Source organism: Pristiophorus japonicus, chromosome 3 (genome assembly GCF_044704955.1).
Source record: "Pristiophorus japonicus isolate sPriJap1 chromosome 3, sPriJap1.hap1, whole genome shotgun sequence".
Lineage (NCBI taxonomy): Eukaryota > Metazoa > Chordata > Chondrichthyes > Pristiophoridae > Pristiophorus > Pristiophorus japonicus.
This window is the reverse complement of record NC_091979.1, coordinates 119,341,099-119,363,600: the sequence shown is the minus strand read 5'-3', so window position 1 is coordinate 119,363,600 and position 22,502 is coordinate 119,341,099. Positions and strand designations below refer to the sequence as shown.

General features: G+C 43.4%; 1 protein-coding gene across 2 annotated transcripts in view; it reads left to right on the top strand.

Moving 5' to 3' along the window:
* The first annotated feature begins 582 nt into the window (after positions 1–582).
* The window catches only part of LOC139259860 (endoplasmic reticulum junction formation protein lunapark-like), a 161,727-nt gene continuing 139,807 nt past the window's right edge, over positions 583–22,502 (top strand). Inside the window, exons 1-2 of one of the 2 annotated variants that reach the window (XM_070875752.1) lie at positions 583–649; positions 1,721–1,826. In XM_070875752.1, coding sequence (XP_070731853.1) covers positions 1,800–1,826 — 27 coding nt within the window. In that variant the 5' untranslated portion in view covers positions 583–649; positions 1,721–1,799. Of the gene's footprint in view, positions 650–693; positions 950–1,720; positions 1,827–22,502 lie in introns of those variants that run through there. The other variant, XM_070875753.1, reaches the window with a different exon arrangement.

Here is a 22,502-nt window from a genome sequence, read left to right as displayed (position 1 = left end):
TAATTTAATAACTTAAAAACGATGATCGTATTGTAAATGTTTAAAGAGTTAGAACTATAGTTGCTAACAATATTAAGACTTCTAACCGAAAATTGCTACCTATTTGAAGTGAATCCTCAAGGCTGATGTATATATCAATTGTGAACACAATCAACATCAAAACCAAACTATAGCTCTGAATTTAATTAACTACCAAAATTGTTATATTTATCGTTTGCTTGCCTCCGACTCAGGCAACGAAATAACAATGCTGCAATTAAAAAGAATGGAGTAATCAAAACAATATTACAATTAACTGTTGTAGGTAAAGAGGCAGAAGCACAGTCATTTGTTATTCTAAGATAATCAAATAGCCTTAGTGTGCAATTAAGACCCCATATAAAAAGTTGATTTTAAAATTAAAATGCCTTTACGGCTGGTATAAGATGTCTATATCGGTCTGTTTATAGCGAATTTCCCTTCTTTCCACAGTGCCTTACCCTCACTCCTGCGCTTTGTGTCTTTCACTTGGTCCAAACCTACTGAAAGACACCTCTTGCGTCACGTGGCAGCAGCGTACGGGTGAAAGGTTACCGGCGCCTCGGCTGGTTGTGCGCTTGCGCGGTGGGATGCGCTGCTGTTGGTGGTAGAGGAAGAGCTTGGAATTGAGGTGAGTGGGTTACAGCAGTGGAGGGGGTGTCTGGTCCGATCCGATTCTTGGCGGTAGTCGTGAAGAACCGTAGGGCGTCTCATGCAGCTTGCGCCTTTATCTCTGGTAGGCAGGCCCGACCAGGGAGACGTTCTCCTCTTCAGGACGGGCCTTGGTCATTGGTACGGTATTCGTGCTGATTTTCCATAGAGTCGGCGCGTTAAGGGCTGCATGAGCGAGATTACTGACAGCCTGAAACTTGCCGTCGTCTCTGTAGGCCTGAACACAGGTGCAAAAGTGCAAGTGTCTCTAAACCCAAAGGTGCGTTTCATTAAAATAAGCTATTTTTAATTCGTAGCAAAGAAGTCTGAGGCCCGGTTCATTCTTGCAGATCGAGAGGAGCAGTTTTCGTGAAATTACTGTATCGTTCCGAAATGTCGTTAATTGCCACCTTCATTTCGCTTAATGTTAAAGACAAGCAGAATATTAAGACATTAAACTGTCTACCCCTTGGGTGGACGTAAATTACCCCATTGCACTTTTCTTTCCTGGTATTCTGCCAGTATTTATCCCTCAACCAGCAACACCATAACCATAAACCAATCATCCAGTCATTTATCTCATTGCTGTTTACGTGACCTTGCTGTGTTTAAATTGACTGTAGTATTTCCCTACATTACAAGAGTGACTGCACCACAAAAGCACTTCATTGGCAATGAAGCACTTTGAGATGTCTTGAGATCACTAAAGGCACTATATAAAAGCAAGTTCTTTCTTTTGATGTCCCTGAAAAATAAATGTGGTAACTTTAAGTAAATCTAGGAGGTTCGGTGATGTACAAAATATACAAGTTTCCATTTAATGAAATTATATTCCACGAATTTGACTTTGGTTTATGTAAAAGTTAATTATAATTGAAAGTGCTGAATTTCCAAAATGATCCATTTTTTTGGTATTTACTTGAAAGCTTTAATGAAATGAATGTTCAGAATGCAGTGGTTGGAATATGTGGAATTTTATTTTAAATATAGTATCCATCAAATATTATAAATACATAATTGTATTTTGATGTTTGAATTGTTAATTCTACAGGTCCAGAATTATTTGTGCTCCTTCATATAAATAGATTGATTAGATTATCTGCTCCACAAGCAACTTGAGTAGAAACAAAATGGGAGTGATGCTTTCATGCTGGAGGGTAAGTGAACAATTGCACTTCAGTTCAAATTGTATGATAACTCAAAGTGTTTTACAGCAAACTCTAGTGGAAGGTGATTTTGAATCCAGGGATGGCAGAAACTCTGAACAAATATTTTGTATCAGTCTTTATGGTAGAGGACACTAATAATATTCCAACAGTGGATAGTCAAGGGGCTATAGAGGGGAGAGGAGGGGGGGAGGAACTTAACACAATCACAATCACAAAGGAGGTGGTACACAGTAAGATAATGGGACTAAAGACAGATAAATCCCCTGGACTGATGGCTTGCATCGTAGGGTCATAAGAGAAGTAGCGGCAGGTTGTATTGGTTGTAATTTACTAAAATTCCCTGGATTCTGGGGAGGTCCCAGCAGATTGGAAAACTGCAAATGTAATGCCCCTATTTAAAAAAAAAAAAGGAGGCAGACAAAAAGCAAGAAACTGTAGACCAGTTAGCCTAACATCTGCAGTTGGGAAGATGTTGGAGTCCATTATTAAAGAAGCAGTAGAAGGACATTTGAAAAAGCAAAATTCGGTCAGGCAGAGTCAGCATGGATGGGAAGTCATGTATGAAGGGGAAGTCATGTTTGACAAATTTGCCAGAATTCTTTGAGGATGTAACGAACAGGATGGATAAAGGGGAACCAGTGGATGTGGTATATTTGGACTTCCAGAAGGCATTTGACAAGGTGCCACATAAAATGTTACTGCACAAGATAAAAGATCACAGGATTGGGGGTAATATATTAGCATGAATAGAGGATTGGCTAACGAACTGAAAACAGAGAGTCGAGATAAATGGTTCATTCTCGGATTGGCAATCAGTAACCAGTGGGGTGTGGCTGGGATCAGTGCTGGGATCCTAACTATTTACAATCTATAAGGGACTGAGTGTAATGTAGCCAAGTTTGCCGACGATACAAAGATGGGGGGGGGAAAGCAATGTGTGAGGAGGACACACAAAATCTGCAAAAGGAGATAGACAGGCTAAGTGAGTGGGCAAAAATTTGGCAGATGGTGTTATAATGTTGGAAAGTGTGAGTTCATGTACTTTGGCAGAAAATATCAAAGAGCAAGTTATTATTTAAATGGAGAAAGATTGCAAAGTGCCGCAGTACAGCGAGACCTGGGCGTACTTGTGCATAAAACACAAAAGAATAGTATGCAGGTACAGCAAGTGATCAGGAAGGCCAATGGAATCTTGGCCTTTATTGAAAGGGGATTGAGTATAAAAGCAGGGAAATCTTGCTAAAGTTATACAGGGTATTGGTGAGGCCACACCTGAATACTGCATGTAGTTTTGGTTTCCATATTTACGAAAGGATATACTTGCTTTGGAGACAGTTCAGAGAAGGTTCACAAGGTTGATTCCAGAGATGAGGGGGTTGACTTATGAGGAAAGGTTGAGTAGATTGGGCCTCTACCCATTGGAATTCAGAAGAATGAGAGGTGATCTTATCGAAACGTACAAGATTATGAGGGCACTTGACAAGGTGGATGCAGAGAGGATGTTTCTGCTGATAGGGGAGTCGAGAATAAGGGGCATCATCTTAGAATAAAGGGCCGCCCATTTAAAACTGAGATGAGAAATTTCTTCTCTCAGAAGGTTGTGGATCTGTGGAATTCGCAGCCTCCGAGCTGTGGAAGCTGGGACATTGAATACATTTAAGACAGAAAGAGATAGTTTCATAAATGATAAGGGAATAAGGGGTGATGGAGAACAGGCAGGGAAGTGGACCTGAGTCTATGATCGGATCAGCCATGATCATATTAAATGGCGGCGCAGGCTCGAGGGCCGTTTGGCCTTCTGCTCCTATTTCTTATGTTCTTATCTAACTTGTTTTGAAATGTGATTGCAGTGGCAAGGCTTTAAATGTGACAGATCTGCTGTGAATGTAAAGGAGCAGATTTTATTTATATTGGTAGATATGTACATTGGGCACTGTTTTGCCTCATTAATGCAGCCTAAAGATGGACAGAAATTGTAATTGGCTTGTTTAAATATTTATGACTTCACTTTGCTGTGAGGGACATCTTCAGAATATTTCTGAGAATTCTATTTCCAGGTGTATTTACCTTTTAAGGAAACTGAGGATGGGCATTAAGTTTTTATGTTGAAATGCTCCATATCTTTCTGATGGACTCTGATTTGTGTGATGATGTACATGGAGGTGCGGTGCTGTTTAGGGTACCAATCTTGCTACAAAAGATTGTTAATGGATTAAATAGCATACTATAGCTGAGTAGAAACTTTGTGAGTTGTGGACAAGAAATAGATTTCACTTCCTTTTGTGCTATCTTTTTAATTCTGAAGTATGGGGGGTGGGGAATAAAGTTTGACTTGGAAATTCTAAAAAGAGTATTGTTCTTTAAGCTCAATTCTAGACACTTTATTATTGGAACCTGTTGATTCCCATACACAAAAGTGGATTGAGTCTTAAAATTACTGGCTAAAAGAAGCACATTGTTTAATTAGCGGCATACATTTTGCTTTTGGACAAAAGGGTTGACCCAAACTGCAGCTTTTGAGAAAATATATGTAGTTAAAAGGGGCCACAGGTGTAAGGAAAAGATATTGAGGCTGATACGTCCTTACTATATAGTATAAATGCACACGAGGCCCATGCTTGAGAGAAGGTCAGTCTGTGACCTGTCCTCTATTCCTTAGCACTCAAGTGATGAAGGTGGGTGGAGCTTCCCCTTTTATACCTGAAGGTCCAGGTTAGGAGTGTCTCCCACCTAGTGGTCATTGTTCTCACAGTGTACAACTTAGGTCAGATTATACATGGGTTACAATGCTGGTTGACTACATGACATCACCTCCCCCCCCCCAAAGTCTTATTGGGATCACAGATTGAGTCTCTCTGGTGGTTTACGCTCTCTTGTAGAGCGCCTGAGTTGGGGCTCCGGTTGTTGGGCGCTGGCCTGAGTGTCTGCTGTTTGCGGTGCCTCAGGCCTATCCAGACTGCCCACAGTGATTGGGCTCTCCTCCCTTTGGTTCCGGTGTTCGGTCACCTCTGGTGGAGTGAACTCGACATCGTGTTCTTCCTCTGCTTCTTCTATGGAGTTGCTGAACCTCCTTTTTGTTTGATCCACGTGTTTGCGGCAGATTTGTCCATTGGTAAGTTTAACTACCAGAATCCTATTTCCCTCTTTGGCAATCACAGTGCCTGCGAGCCATTTGGGCCCTGCAGCGTAGTTGAGGACAAAAACAGGATCATTTACATCAATACATCGCGCCCTCGCATTCCTGTCATGGTAGTCATATTGTGGCTGGCGCCTGCTCTCGACAGTTTCTTTCATGGTGGGGTGTATAAGGAATAGCCAGGTTTTGAGCGTCCTTTTCATTAGCAGCTCTCCGGGTGGAACTCCTGTGAGTGAGTGTGGTCGGGATCTATAGGCCAACAGGAGGCTTGATAAGCGAGTTTGTAGGGAACCCCCTTGTATTCTGAGCATCCCCTGTTTGATTATCTGCACTGCTCATTCTGCCTGGCCGTTTGAGGCCGGCTTGAACGGTGCCGTTCTGACATGGTTAATTCCATTGCCTGCCATGAAGTCCTGGAATTCAGTGCTTGTGAAGCATGGGCCATTGTCGCTGACCAAGACGTCCGGTAGACTGTGGGCGGCGAACATTGCCCGTAGACTTTCTACCGTGGCAGAGGCTGTGCTTGAATTTAAAATGACACACTCGATCCATTTGGAGTAGGCGGCTACTACAACCAAAAACATTTTTTTCATGAAAGGACCTGCGTAGTCCACATGGATGCGTGACCAAGGCTTGGCGGGCCATGGCCAGGGGCTAAAGGGGGCTTCCCTGGGCGCATTGCCCAGCTGGGCACACGTGTTGCACCTGCGAACACAAAGTTCCAGATCTGCGTCTATCCCTGGCCACCAAACGTGTGACCTGGCAATTGCCTTCATCATGACAATGCCCGGGTGCTCATTGTGGAGTTCTCTGATGAACACCTCTCTGCCCATCTGGGGCATGACTACGCGGTTTCCCCACAGTAGGCAATCTGCCTGAATCGAGAGTTCATCCCTGCGCCTGTGAAATGGTTTAAATTCCTCAGGGCTGTACGTGGCTAGCCAGTTCCCATTCAGGACACATTTCTTGACTAGAGACAATAGCGGGTTTCTATTTGTCAAGACTTTAATCTGACGGGCTGTCACGGGTGAGCCTTCGCTTCCGAAAGCTTCAACAGCCATGACCATCTCAGCAGCATGCTCGGTAGCCCCCTCAATGGTGGCTAGTGGGAGCCTGCTGAGTGCATCGACGCAGTTTTCGGTGCCCGATCTGTGCCGAATTGTATAGTCATCGGCGGCTAACGTGAGTGCCCACCTCTGTATGCGGGCCGATGCGTTTGCATTTGCATTAATGGCCTTGTTGTTGGCCAAAAGGGACGTTAGGGGTTTGTGATCTGTCTCCAGCTCAAATTTCCTGCCAAACAGGTACTGGTGCATTTTCTTTACAGCATATACACATGCAAGCGCCTTCTTTTCTACCATTCCGTAACCCCTTTCTGCCTGGGGCAGACTCCTAGAGGCATAAGCTACCAGCTGTAACTGACCCTTGACATTGACATGCTGCAACACACACCCGACACCATAGGACGACGCATCGCACGTTAACACAAGTTTCTTACATGGGTCGTATAGTTGGAACATAAATTGCGTGCTCTATTAAAAGCCCTTTCCTGGCTGTCCCCCCAGGCCCATTCGCGACCTTTGCGTAGGAGCACGTGTAGCGGCTCTAGCAGCGTGCTCAATTTGGGAAGAAAGTTACCAAAATAGTTCAGGAGCCCCAGGAACAAATGTAGCTCCGTCGTGTTATGGGGTCTGGGTGCTCTCTGGATCGCTTCCGATTTGGACGCAGTAAGGCTGATCCCGTCTGCTGCTACCCTCATCCCCAGGAATTCTACCTCTGGAGCTAGGAAGACTCACTTCGCCTTTTTTAGTCGCAGCCCTACCCGGTCCAGTCTGCGTAGCACCTCCTCCAGGTTGTGGAGGTGTTCTTCAGTATCGTAACCCGTGATGAGGATGTCGTCCTGAAAAACCACCGTCCCTGGAATCGACTTGAGGAGACTTTCCATATTTCGTTGGAAGATTGCGGCGGCCGAGCGAATCCCGAATGGATATCTGTTATACTCAAACAACCCCTTGTGTGTTGTGATGGTGGTCAGCTTCTTCGACTCACTCGTCAGCTCCTGGGTCAAGTAAGCTGAGGTCAGGTCCAATTTTGAAAAAAGTTTGCCACCGGATACCGTTGCAAAGAGGTCCTCCGCTCTCGGTAGCGGGTACTGGTCTTGGAGTGACACCCGATTGATGGTAGCCTTGTAATCGCCACATATCCTGACCGACCCATCCGCCTTGAGCACTGGCACGATCGGGCTCGCCTAGTCACTGAATTTGACTGGCGAGATGATGCTTCCCTCAGCAGGCGGTCCAATTCGCCTTCTATCTTTTCCCGCATCACGTACGGCACCGCTCTGGCCTTGTGGTGTACTGGCCTGGCGTCCGGGCTTATGTGAATCACTACCTTGGCCCCCATGAAAGTGCTGATGCTGGGTTGAAATAATGAGTCAAATTTGTCCAGGATCTGTGAGCATGATACTCACTCCACAGAAGAAATTGCATTGACAGCGCCCCATTTCCAGTTCATGACAGCAAGCCAACTCCTCACCAGTAGTGTGGGACCGTCCCCTGGGACAATCCAGAGTGGCAACCTGTTCTCTGAATCTTTGTGGGTCACGACTACCATGGCGCTGCCTAGCACCGGAATGATCTCCTTTGTGTATGTCCGTAGCTGTGCGTCAATCGGCGATAATTTTGGCCTCCTGGCCTTGGGCGCCCACAACTTTTCGAACTGTTTGATACCCATTAGGGACTGGCTGGCCCCCGTGTCTACCTCCATTGATACTGGGATGCCATTGAGGAGCACTTCCATCATTATCTGTGGCGTCCTGGTGTATGAACTGTATACGTGCTCACATGAACTCGCTGAACTTCAGCTTTCAGCGATTTCCCCCAGCGTTCATTTCTGCAGGTATTTTGCTCATCTCTGCAAACTCCGCTGAGTGTGTGCCTCCACGCCTCCAACATGAGCTGTTGTTTGAAACAAAAGGTCCCTTGCCAGTCGATCGTTCCTGACTGCCCCTGTGACTGTCCTTGAATGCGCCATTAACAGGTGTTGATGGCCCCATTTCTGGCCGCATTGTCCCTTACAATGGCGTGAATCGCTGTTCAGCTTGCCATTGTCTCTGTCGAACTCCCCCTCTGGGTTCGACTACATGTTGGGGCATGCCCGACTACCCTTGTCTGCCTGGAGAACTGTGTGCTGCTTTAACAATGATGAATCTCTGTCCCAACCATTCCGTAACACAGTACCTGTCGTCTGTTCTGCTAGTGGCCATGCTCGCGTGGTTTAAATCCCAGTTTCTCGTCGCCATTGATACGTCCTTACTATACAGTATAAATGCACACGAGGCCCATGCTTGAGAGAAGGTCAATCTGTGACCTGTCCTTTATTCCTTAGCACTCAAGTGATGAAGGTGGGTGGAGCTTCCTCTTTTATACCTGCAGGTCCAGGTTAGGAGTGTCTCCCACCTAGTGGTCATTGTGCTCACAGTGTACAACTTGGGTCAGATTATACATGGGTTACAATGCTGGTTGAATACATGACAGAGGCATCCCTTTATAAATGTGATTGTCCGAAGACATTGATTTTGATATCAGAACCATGGTAAATTCAGCAAGTTGTCTGTTGTACAGATCAAGATTAAATTTGTCATGTGGAAAGATAGCCTCTTATGTGTTACATACCAAGTAGTGTTTTATGCTTTATTTCCCCTAGTAGCATCAGCATTGATTCAGTATGACCTTGTGCTATTCTTAAAAGTAGCCTAGTTGAAGGTTAATTGCTAAAATCTAATGATGGCTTGTTGCAGCTTGCAACCGGTCTCGGGAGTTTGGAGCCTATGAGCTTATCTCTGGATATTGACTTGACATATTTGACATAATTAAAATACTATGACTTTCCCAGTGCATCTAAAATATTATTTTAGCTGTAGAAATTACAAGTTTTGAATCTGTGCAAATGCTGTCAGTTAATCATCGAATCATCGAATGGTACAGCATAGAAGGAGGCCATTCGGCCCATTGAGTCTGCATGGCTCTTTTGAAGAGCAATCCAGTTAGCCCTACTCTTTCACTATATCCCTGCAATTTTGTTTTCTCTTAAGTATTTATCCAATTCCCTTTTTGAAGGCTACTGAATCTGTACCCACCATCCTTATTAGGCAGTGCATTCCAAGCCACTCATTGCATTAAAAAGTTTTTCCTCATGTCACCTCTGGTTCTTTTGCCAATTACCTTAAACCTGTGCCCTCTGGTTATCGACCCTTCAGTCATTGGAAACCGTTTCTCTTTATTTACTCTTATCTAAACCCTTCATGATTTTAAGCACCTCGATCAAATCTCCTCTTGGCCTTCTCTGCTCTAAGGAGAACAACCTTAACTTCTTCAGTCTATCCACATAGCTGTAATCCCTCCTCCCTGGAACCAATCTGGTAAATCACTTTTGTACCCTCTCCAAAGCCTTCTTGTCTTTCCTAAAGTGTGGTGCCCAGAATTGGACACTACTCCAGCTGGAGCCAAACTAGTGTTTTATATAGGTTTGTCATAACTTTTTGGCTGTTTTTACTCTATGCCTCTATTTATGTCTTTGTATCGACAGAGGCTGGCATGATATGTGTACCTAACTAATTTTTCCAACTGTTTGTGTAGTTAAATTTATCTTTTAAATTGTACATGATACAATTTTGGCTTTTTGTGCTAGATATATCTTCCTTGGGGTCAGCATCACTGGCCACTCCAATAAGTGGTCCCCGTATGCGTTCTCCAAGAATTGAAGAGTACTTTTACCTGTACAATATCTAGGCAAATTTAGCAAGACACAGGTGTCAAATGGAGAACTCTTGCCAATGTATTTGCCTTATTGGAATACAACACGCACTGTGATGTGAGTTGGCCGTTTTGGTAGGCAAATACGTTCGATCAGATTTAAACCAACAGGGAAATTAATTTAACAGAATAAATAAATAAGCAGCAGTCAGTATAAACAATATATTTATAATTAAAAATTTTATATTCTCAGTATCAGAAGAACAGACTTCTTTATGCTAGTTTCAACATCAAATTAATTCTTGAAGCTCAGTTGCTCATATGGTGAAATTTATTTCTAGCCCAGTATCTCTGGAACAAAGGACATTAAAAATGCATCGTACAAAATGACAATAGATCATGAGCCATTCATTGGTTATCAATTACATAGAATGTTTATAAATAAAGCTGTTATTTCCAGTAGAGTTCAAAGACATCTCTCAGCCTGCATGTCAGTACCTGAGCAAAGTGTCAAGTTGATTGAATTGAATAGAATGGCACCTAAGCAGAAAGGTGTGAATAAGTGTTTAGGAATAACGCTTCAGGTGATTCTTTTGTATCCTAGAATGTCAGGTCCCTCATTGAAACACCTGTGAACTCCTCCCTTTTTGGTGTGGAAGCAGGTCACCTCGATAGGAGGAACCGCCTAATACTATACTAGACTGTAACTTGCATTCCTGCACCTTTTTTAAGAAACAGCTAGCAGTAACTGATATTAACCCCATTAACATAAGAACAAGGAGCAGGAGTAGGCCATACGGCCCCTGGAGCCTGCGCCGCCATTTAATACAATCATGACTGATCCGATCATGGACTGAGGTCCACTTCCCTGCCCGCTCTCCATAACCCCTTATTCCCTTATCGTTTAAGAAACTCTCTATTTCTGTCTTACATTTATTCAATGTCCCAGCTTCCACAGCTCTCTGGAGCTGCGAATTCCACAGATCCACAACCTTCTGAGAGAAGAAATTTCTCCTCATCTCAATTTTAAATGGGCGGTCCCTTATTCTAAAATTATGCCCTCTAGTTCTAGACTCCCCTATCAGCGGAAACATCCTCTCTGCATCCACCTTGTCAAGCCCCGTCATAATCTTATATGTTTCGATAAGATCACCTCTCATTCTTCTGAATTCCAATGAGTAGAGGCCCAACCTACTCAACCTTTCCTCATAAGTCAACTCCCTCATCTCTGGAATCAACCTTGTGAACCTTCTCTGAACTGCCTCCAAAGCAAGTATATCCTTTCATAAATATGGAAACCAAAACTGCACGCAGTATTCCAGGTGTGGCCTCACCAATAACCTGTACAACTGTAACAAGACTTCCCTGCTCTTATGCTCCATCCCGTTTGCAATGTTGATACGGATTCTTTTTCCCTCAATCTGTTTCAGCGAATATACTGACGCGAACACCTTGCCTTTTCTGTAAAGGACCTTTATTGAAGATTCCCCGGCCGGGACTTGTCAAGACAAAGGAACACTCTCAATCAGAGTCTGCTTACCTTCCCCTGGACAAGCTCCTTTTCAGCGCGAAAAACACAGTAGATATACATTTTCAAAGCAGAACACATTTGATTAGCACTTGGTCTATCCAATCCCTTTCTGCCTCCCCCCCGAGTACGTCCAATGGCAGGCAAGAAAGTCTCCCAATTAGGGCTGGTGTCAGGTAGGTTAGTTATAGCTTTGCTACACTGTCTTCCCTTATCAGTAAAGAACCCAATTAGTTTCTCTTCCTCCTTATCAGTAGAAGCTATCACTTTACCCTTCCTATCTAGAATTGCTTTCTTTCTTTGTGCTGCCTTGGGCTTTCTCATGACCCGTGTCTAACCTCTACTTCAACTCTTGGTAACCCCTTTTTTTTCCTGTTGATTCTGCAGTTGTCTGTATCTTGACCATTTCTTTAGCTATTTTCCCATGATTCCCTATCTCCATCCTTTTGCCACCTTCTTTAGCCATCTACCACTTTAGCAACCCTTTTACACATTCTCATTCCCCCCTTTTATCATTCCATGATAACCCTGGTGCTTATTCCAGGAGTATCGCGTTCAGCCGTGCGCATTCGCTTTCCTGATCCTCCTTGTTGTCTGTGAGTCCGCCTCGAGCCTCTTCGCAAGGTCTTATCAATGTCTGTTTAGGTTCTCACATCGTATCCTGTCGGAATATTTTTGAGTTGATAACTTCTGGAGCCTTGGTACAAGGCCGAAGAGAAGTCTTTTACCTCCTTGTGGGCCAGTGCAGGAACCAGCGCTTTAACCCTTGTCTCACTGGTACCCCTAATGCCAAATTTTTCTCTTTCATTTCCCCCCTTTTGGCCCTTGGCTATACGCCAAGCTGACCATATTTCCCAATAACTATCTCCCTGTAGGCAAGTTCCAGATAGGTTCGTTCACCTGGGTGGCCATCTCCCATGCTTCGGGACCTCCTGAAACCTTCCCACAGAATTATATAAGGTGAGTCCTTCCTGTTGGACTGCTTAAATTTTCATCCCTTATGGCCTTAATCATAGTGCATGCCCTGACTTATCGTTTGGCCTGTTTAATTCGTGCACATGTTAATCCCATCATGACCATCAGAACCAGACCCTGTATTACTACAAGTACATGTGATATTCTTATCCATGGGTGAATTTGAATATTAAGTCCAATGTCCCACAGCTTTGAGTATCGGGGCTGATCAGCCAGCATTGCGTTAGTGTCTCTCTGTAAGTTGTCTATTTCTTCCATCAGCCGGACATATTGTCGTCTTTGATTCTGGATTCCTTGCACCAAACGTATTTGTTCCTCATTTAGTTCCGGTATCTGTTTGCCTTGCGGTTCCCATACCGCCTCTTCGTACCCTTCTCGGAGAGAATCCGTGATTGTTCCGTCGATGATTTCCGTTGTCTCGGGATGTACATGATATCCGTCTATGTCTATTTCTCCCTTGGGTCTGAAGCAGAAGTTCGGAGTAATGAGGACACGGGGTGACTCCTCCCCTGGTCTTAATGGTTAAGTTGGCTGCCCCCGTGGTCACGCATCACTCTCCGTTCCCTTGCGGGGCAGCGATGGTCTCAAGATCGTGTTCGAGAGGAGTGATACTCAGCATGCATCCGTTTGTTTGATGGAATCTGCAATCATCATTCGTCATTCGTGGCGTACCTCGACATAAAACCACTTGGTTAATTTTATAGCAGTCAGTTATATCAATGCCTTTGGTACTATTGTTAATTTTAATCACCCGTCTGGCAGGCTGATGGTAACGTAACCAAGTTTGGTTTCTCTCCTCACCAATATTATCGATCAGATATAAGGGGTCTCCCTTTGTTACATCATACTGTGGTATGGACAACATAAATCCGATCATATTCACCCGCCCAGTAATACATCTGAATTTTGTCACCCATGCGTGACTATTCCTTCGTACCTCGCATGTGTTATTCATTTTTTTTTATCTAGAGTCCAATTGTTAAGTATGCTGTTCGGAATCCAATCTGGTATGTCTCCATTCTGGAGTTGCTCCAAATTATGTTGTACCTCACTTAATATCCAGGCCCCATACCCGGAGCAAACTATCTCAGCCTACAATCGTTTACTTATGTCGTTCCCCATTTCGTGGATCAATTTTATTGTCTTGGCATTTCGGCAATATATGGGCCACTTGTAACAGATCCCCTTCCGCACCATCTCCCAAGTCCCCTCCAAGGTTATCCAAGTCCCTCCCCACTAAACCACTCAAGACTACGCCATTAAGTTGTTAACCCGGTCGTATATTGTCTACAGGCCTATGGAATTCATCGTCATAACCCGTGCCTAGTGTTTCCAGTATTCCCCTTTTTTTTCGACCTTGCCCTGATCCATTTCTGACATTAAATCTCAGGGTAGTGGGTTCCGGGCCTTCGAGGATCTGTTGTGCCAGGTTCTGGTATAGACTTTTTGGGCCCAAGTTTCCACAGGATAAAAAACGGGCGCCCCTCCGAGCTGGGCGCCCGTTTTTCGTGTCTAAAACGGCGCCTAAAAAAAAACTCGCAATTCTGGAGCGTTCTGCAGTTCCTTGTCTGCCTGGCGCGGCGCCCAGGGGGGCGGAGCCTACACTCGCGCCGATTTTGTAAGTGAGAGGGGGCGGGTACTATTTAAATTAGTTTTTTTTCCTGTCGGCAACGCTGCGCGTGCACGTTGGAGCGTTCGCACATGCTCAGTGTGAAAAAACATTGGCACTCGGCCATTTTTGTAGTTCTTTGTAGCTGTTTAATTTTTGAACATTTAAAAAAAAAAGCACATTAGCACTTGCAGCCTTCTCACTGTCTCCTTCCCCCCTCCCCCGCGGGAACAAAACGGCTGTTCCCTTCCCCCCCCTCCCCTCCACGGGAACGAAGCGACTGTTCCTCCCCCCCCCCCCTCCCCTCCACGGGAACAAAGCGGCTGTTCCCTTCTCTCCCCCCCCCCCCCCCCGCGGGAACGAACGCCTGCAGAATTCTCTGTGCCTGAAGTACTTTCACACAGGTAGGAAGATGGTTTATTTAATCTTTTCTTTGCTTATAAATGTTTATTCAGGTTGGATTTATTTGCATAATATTTGTAGAAGTATAAATAAGGATTTATTGTAGAATTTAATGAGTTCCCTTCCCCCCCCCCCCCCCTTCCCCTCCACCTCGTTCTGGACGCCTAATTTGTAACCTGCGCCTGATTTTTTAATGTGTAGAACAGGTTTTTTCAGTTCTATAAAAATCTTCACTTGCTCCATTCTACTTTAGTTTGGAGTACGTTTTCACTGTGGAAACTTTGAAATCAGGCGTCAGTGGCTGGACACGCCCCCTTTTGAAGAAAAAATTCTGTTCCAAAGTAGAACTGTTCTACCTGACTAGAACTGCAGAAAACAAAATGTGGAGAATTGCGATTTCTAAGATAGTCCGTTTTCCACCAGTTGCTCCTAAAAATCAGGTGCAAATCATGTGGAAACTTGGGCCCATAGTTTCATTCCCACAGAAGCTAGGAAAAATGATATCCATTAGGTTTAGGATAAGTAGTCGCTGACGCACCCCAAATTATATCCTTTCTTTAGATTCTTTTATTACTAGCCCTCCCTTTTAGGTTGTATTCCTTCTTGTTTGCGCTGTGCATGATCAATACCGGCTTCTCCGTGTTATAACCGTGTCACGCTTCAGGATATGCACCTTATATTCCAGAGACCTCCCTTGGCCTTTATTTTATCCCACTGGCCAGTTTCCCTAAACATCCTGGGGTTCCACCCCCTTTTTGCTCCGTTCTGTTCCCACCCTTCTGTTTCTCTTGCGGGGTGGATTTGGCTGCTTGTTTGCAGCTTCGTCCACCCAGGCATGAGCTTCTAGAACTGAAATTCCGTCCAGTTGGATTTCTGCGCCCTTCCCCTTTTGGTCCTATGAACTTGCTCCTGTCCTCGGAATATACTGGCGCCCATGGCATTGGCAGCCTGCTGCCTTACAACCTTACTTAATACACTATACATAGCCATGCGTTAAAATAAGTTCTGTCCTTGCTCCAGTCCTTGGCTGCTGGGTTGCATATTTCGGCAGTCAAATTAAACAAAGCTAGTTCATGTAGTTGTGTCTTTCCTGCGTGTGCTATATCTCTCGTAGTCCATCTGTATTATCCAGTGCCTGCGTGGGCCTCAAGGTCCCCAGTATCCTGAGTCTCCAGAGTCGAAGTAGCCGCTGTGGTCCCATCTCGGTGAGTGTTTTATCTGCAAATTTTAAACAGATAGCCTGGTCGTCACCAGGTGTTAGGTTATGGTCTACTCATCTTTTATCCATGCATGTCAAGGTCACTCTGTGAAATCGGAGGTAAAGTTAGGTTGGGTTTGTAGACTACACTTACCCACCGTGGGGTACATTGGCTCTATTGCCGTAGGTGATGGTGCTATGGCTGCGCATTGCACAATCCGTCTGGCCCCGTTTTTAAAAAAAAAAATCTCTTCCAGCTTATTTATCTTAGCTTTTAACTCTTGAATTTGTTTTGTTTGAGTATCTTTCTTTTATTTGTATCAGACGAATATTATTACATAGGCTAGTTCTGTTTTTACTTTTATTCTGACTATCGCACCATTTCCTCTGTTAGGTGAGTCGTTTTTTTTATTCTATTAAGAAATCCAAATTAATAATGACCAGTATAAAACAGCTGTCAATGGAAAGGGTTAACTCCTTTACAGGTTTGTAAGAAAGCCTGATGTCATTACGTGACTTCACGTAATCATCCGAAAAATTCTTTTTTTTTTTAAGTCTTTGTGCCTTCAAAACTTGCTTAGAAATTAGGAATCTGTTTAAAAAAAGCAGAAATCATTAGTAAAGCCGTCATAATAAAAGTCTTCTCATCAGGGAAGACGGCATTTTAGAGTAAACTCCAAGGTTTTCTTAACTTCTAATTGCCAAAGATTTTTTTTGATTGATTTAAAACGAGACCACACATTTTTAATAGCTATTTTGTTTACTGAAATCCAATTTTCACACAAGCTGTGTACATTCTAACATTTCGTTTTATTTTACGGTCCCGTTCACTGGGCAAATCTTGTGTTTTATTTCTCTCTCGGCACAAAATCTAAACATTCGTGCCAGTTCCATTTTCTATAAGAATTTTAAAATTCAGTAAGATTCTCTAATTCCCAGTTTTTTTTTCTGTGCTGAGTTCACATAGCTTAGATCTTTTCTCCTCGTCATTTTCAAAACCCTCCTGCTTGTTTAGACTGTTCGGGACTTTTCTTGATAAACAACGTCCATTTTGGAAATCTTTCAAACTGGAGTGAAACTTTCTCATAATTTAAAATCATTATCACTGTAGAGTGTCTTTTACCTCTTCCAATTTTTTTTTCCTTTTCCTAATTAAACCAATATCTTTTTCACAGCAAACATCAACTAGTATTTAGTAAGTTATGTCTTTGTCCATCACAAACACATTTTTTTCAGCACTTATTTATTATGTTACATCTTTTTTTTCAGATCTCCTTTCTTCAAATTAGGTTTTGTATTTTACACGGAAGGCTCGTGACTCCATAAATTAATTTAAAATCATTTGTTTACTTTCAAAGTGGCGTCTTTATCTTTTTCTTTTCTCCATAACTTGAATGGAGTCCAGCAATTAGGCTTTGAGGGTTGCTTTTCGTTATCTCAAAATGCTCCAGTTTCAAAGTCGTTAAAATGTCTCTTCTAAACTGCTAAAGCTTGCTGTTTGTAACATTTTTCAAAAGTCCCTTTTACACCTTCGCGGATAGCTCGCCACTCGCCCAGGAGTTTGACCTGATCCCTGAAGGTATTTCTAGACTGTTTCCAAACCTTTTAGTTTTATATCTCCTTTTTTCTTTAAGAGATCAGATTTAATTTAATAATTTTTTTTTGAATCCACCTCAGTATTTTGCTGTGCCTTCTCTGAATATCTCAAAATCCCAATTCAAACTTTGTAATTTCAATCTTTATTTAAAACCTTTTTTTTGAGCTAGAAGCTTTTTTTTAAAAGGCATTCTTTATCTCATTCCGAGACTAAATTTATGTCTTTCAACCCAATGTAATCAATCATTGCATGTTTTCTTTCAACAAGTAAGTGAGCGTGTCAAATATATTCTTTTTTTTTTCAACCACCGGGACCATGTATTTTTTATCTTTTACTCAACAAACCTATCCATTGTGCATTTCCTAACTCCGTAACTTATCATCTGAATAAATCCACACCTGCGTTTCTAACTTAAAATGTCTTAAAACTTCCCACTTACAGGACAACACTACAAAGGGTTGAAAAAACTTTCGCTCTGTTTGGAGAAGTGGGTGGAGCTAAAATAAGCAAATAGCTGCTTCACTCCTCCAAACAGGCTTTTTAAAAAAAACATGAAAATTCATTCCGCAGTCAAAAAATCACACAAGTACTCTCATTCAAAAACAGACATTCACAAAAGTCTCTCTTCATTCAACAAAGCTTATTAATTAAATTTTTTCTTTGGCCGGCTCTATTTTTGGATCCATGATTGCCCAATTTTATCCTTACACAATTCCTTTTATCCTTACACAATTCCTCGCGTCGCCCCGCGATTTAGTTCTATACAATTCCTCGCATCGCCCCGCGGTTTAGTTCTACACAATTTCCCCATCCTCCGCGCCGCTGCGTGGTTCTCCTATTCGCGTCGCCACGCGATTGTCTATTTCCCTATCCCTCCGCGTCGCCGCGCGGTTCGCGACGCCGCGCGATTGTCTATTTCCCAATCCCTCCGCGTCGCCGCGCGGTTTGTGTCGCCGTGCGATTATCTATCCCTCCGCGTCACCGCGCGGTTCGCGTTGCAATGCGATTTAAGTCCAATCAGCGCCTAGACGGACTAAGTGATATACAAAGTCGACGTTGTACCTGACTTGGACACTTATTTCCTAAGTTAAAAGGTATTCGCCAGATTGACCTGGATCTCGTTCAGACGCTACCTGAGAACCAGCGAGTGGCCAAACTTTCCTCAGACTTTTGGAACTGAAGGAAACTGAAGTGGTATTTTAAAGGGTACTCACTCCAGTGGCCACTTTCCTCCCGTCTCGTCCAAGGCTATTCTGGCTCTTAATTCGTAAGCTTTCGGCAGCCGTCCGTTGAGATCCCACTTCTGACACCAAATGTTGATGCGGATTCTTTTTCCCTCAATCTGTTTCAGCGAATATACTGACGCGAACACCTTGCCTTTTCTGTAAAGGACCTTTATTGAAGATTCTCCGGCCGGGACTTGTCAAGACAAAGGAACGCTCTCAATCAGAGCCTGCTTACCTTCCCCTGGACAAGCTCCTTTTCAGCGCGAAAAGCACAGTAGATATACATTTTCAAAACAGAACACATTTGATTAGCACTTGGTCTATCCAATCCCTTTCTGCCTCCCCCCTGAGTACGTCCAATGGCAGGCAAGAAAGTCTCCCAATTAGGGCTGGTGTCAGGTAGGTTAGTTATAGCTTTGCTACACTGTCTTCCCTTATCAGTAAAGAACCCAATTAGTTTCTCTTCCTCCTTATCAGTAGAAGCTATTACTTTACCCTTCCTATCTAGAATTGCTTTCTTTCTTTGTTCTGCCTTGGGCTTTCTCATGACCCGTGTCTAACCTCAACTTCAACTCTTGGTAACCCCTTTTTTTTCTGTTGATTCTGCAGTTGTCTGTATCTTGACCATTTCTTTAGCTATTTTCCCATGATTCCCTATCTCCATCCTTTTGCCACCTTCTTTAGCCATCTACCACTTTTGCAACCCTTTTACACATTCTCAGCAATAAAGGCCAAGATTCCATTGGCCTTCCTGATCACTTGCTGTACCTACATACTAACCTTTTGTGTTTCATGCACAAGTACCCCCAGGTCATGCTGTACTGCAGCACTTTACAATCTTTCTCCATTTAAATAATAACTTGCTCTTTGATTTTTTTTTTCTGCCAAAGTGCATGAACTCTCACTTTCCAACATTATACTCCATCTGCCAAATTTTTGCCCACTCAATTAGCCTGTCATAGAAACATAGAAAATAGGTGCAGGAGTAGGCAATTCTGCCCTTTGAGCCTGCACTACCATTCAATAAGATCATGGCTGATCATTCACCTCAGCACCACTTTTGCAGATTTTTTGTGTCCTCCTTACACATTGCTTTTCCTCCCATCTTTGTATCGTTAGAAAACTTGGCATGTTGCACTCGGTCCCTTCCTCCAAGTCTTTGATATAGATTGTAAATAGCTGGGGTCCCAGCTCTGATCCCTGCGGCACCCCACTGGTTACTGATTGCCAAACCGAGAATGAACCATTTATCCCGACTCTCTTGTTCGTTAGCCAATGCTCTATCCATGCTAATATATTACCCCCAACCCCGTGAATTTTTATCTTGTGCAGTAATCTTTTATGTGGCACCTTGTCAAATGCCTTCTGGAAGTCCAAATAGACCACATCCATTGGTTCCCCTTTATCTACCCTGTTCTTTACATCCTCAAAGAATTTTAGCAAATTTGTCAAACATGGCTTCCCCTTCATAAATCCATGCCTGACTTAATTTTGCTTTTCCAAATGTCCTGCTGCTGCTTCTTTAATAATGGACTCCAACATCTTCCCAACCACAGATGTTAGGCTAACTGGTCTATAGTTTCCTGCTTTTTGTCTGCCTCCTTTTTTAAATAGGGGTGTTACATTTGCAGTTTTCCAATCTGTTGGGACCTCCCCAGAATCCAGAGAATTTTGGTAAATTACAACCAATGCATCCACTATCCCTGCCATTACATCTCTTGACCCTAGGATGCAAGCCATCGGGTCCAGGGGATTTATCCACCTTTAGTCCCATTATCTTACTGAGTACCACCTCCTTAGTGATTGTGATCGTGTTAAGTTCCTCCCGCCCCCCCCCCAATAGCCCCTTGACTATCCACTATTGGAATATTATTAGTGTCCTCTACCGTAAAGACTGATACAAAATATTTGTGCCATAACTGGCAAAAAATAATTAAATAAATAAACTAACCAAGACAGAAATGCTCAATTCTTGTCAAATGTATGCTAGCTATTTCTTTCTAAAGCTTGTCTGTGAATGTTCTACAGTTACTTACATTCACATAAGAGCGGGAAATAGAGGAGAAATTGGGCGTGACTGGCTATGGTTAAAGAAATTAGTTTAGAAAACAAAATGATAGCAAGGTAAAGAGGTTTCAGAGGAGAATTCCAGAGTGCAGCCTGGAGATATGTTTACAAAAGGCATTGATAATGGATCCAATTTGGGGGGAGTGGACTAGAGTCAGAAGAACAGATGGTGCATGCCAAGATGAAAGGTTGAAGAAGTTGAAAAGCTAAGGGGAGAATTTTGAAGATGATGATTTTCATGTCCATACACTGAAGAACAGGGAGTCAGTGAAGGTCAGTAAGAATGAGCGTGCTAGACTTTGCACAAAATGGGATCTGTTCAGGAGAGTAATGAAAGAGTTAGAATTTGTGTAGGGTTGAGCTGGGGAGACTGATATATAGAGAGCATTAGAGGAGTTGAACCATGAGGTGAAGAAGGCATGGCATGAGGCTTTTGGTGTTGGTGAGGCAGGGGCATTGAAAGGTTATGGAGAATGAAATGAGCAATGTAACGAATAGGAAGTTTCAATCTCATTCTAAGCCTATTTTAATTTGTATGCATAGGAAAAAATACTGCCATAGTCAGTACCCAGCTTGAAGTACACAAGCCACTGTAGATCCACAGTTGTTATATTTGGTTAATCAGGCAGTATATTCTCCTCTTGCAAATACATTTCATTTTACAGCTCATATTTAAGAGTGGATGTTCTTCATTTGGGAACTAGTTGGTACAATGGCTTCCTTTTTTCTGTGCCTTGATCTAACACAGGGGTGGGCAATTATTTGGGCTGGAGGGCCACCCACCAATGTTCATCCACCAATGGCCACACGGTCCCACACCGGCCTTTCCCCTGCTCCTGCCACTGGAAGAGATACTGCGCATGCGCGGCAGCATAGATGGCCGGCCGTGCAGCAAATATAAAGGGACCGCGCGCGAAAAAAAATTAGAAGGAAAATTGCATAAACATAAATATTGCATAAAAATAAATCAGATAGTAGTCAGATACTATCTTACATATACAACATGTATTCAATACTGCTTAGAAATGGATCAAAAATAAAAGTTGAAAATATTATATCTTCTGGTCTCTGTAAATCAGTGCTGTGAAGCAGAACTGTACCCTCTTTAGAGCCTATGTCAGCATCAGTTCCCCACCTCAGTCATCCTATGCCCTTCTGCAAAGATTACTAATGCCGTCCCAATTGGTGCCATATGAAAACTCCTCCGCTATTATACTCTGGATACTGGGAGAGGGAATAGAGTTTTGGAGATGAGCAACCATGACTCCACTCTAAAATGGATAGGGCATATTTGAGTACACAGTACATTCTGGGTATGGACATCCGCTATTGGGGCCCGGAATCACGGAATGGATCCTTTTAAGATTGGCCAGGGAGAATCGCTTTTGCGAATTATCAATTTGAATCAAGTAATACTATGGTTTTTCCTTGGCTGCAGTTCGGGTCAGTCTCTGATCCATGAGAAGTGAAAGTGGATAGACGAATGTGCAGCTCAAGCTCTGGCTCGCATTCTATTTCTGTCCCATCCAGCAGGCCAGATAGAATGACTTGGCGGGCTGGATATGGCCCGCCGGCCGTATATTGCCCACCACTGATCTAACACCTAGATGGATACTGCAAGCACCCTTTGTGTCTTTAAGTATATATTTCTTTGGCAACTTTATTTAATTTTAAGGAATTGTCAACAAAAGAACAGTTTGTGATGGAGCCAAAGATGATGACTAAACTTAAAAAAAAATCATTCGTGCGGATGTGGGTGTCGCTGGCAAGGCCAGCATTTATTGCCCATCCCTAATTGCCCTTGAGAAGGTGTTGGTGAGCAGCCTTCTTGAACTGCTGCAGTTGTGTGGTGAAGGTACTCTCACAGTGCTATTGGGGAGGGAGTTTCAGGATTTTGACCCAGCGACAATGAAGGAATGGCGATACATTTCCAAATCCGGATGGTGTGATTTGGAGGGTAGTTTGCAGGTGGTGATAGTCCCTTGCACCTTTGCCCTTGCCCTTCTAGGTGTTGGTTGTGGGTTTGGGACGTGCTGTTGAAGAAGCCTTGGCAAGTTGTTGCAATTCATCTTGTAGATGGTACACATTGCAGACACGATGTGCCAGTGGTGGAGTGAGTGAATGTTTAAGGTGGTAGATAGGGTGCCAATCAAGCAACTGGATGGTGTTGAG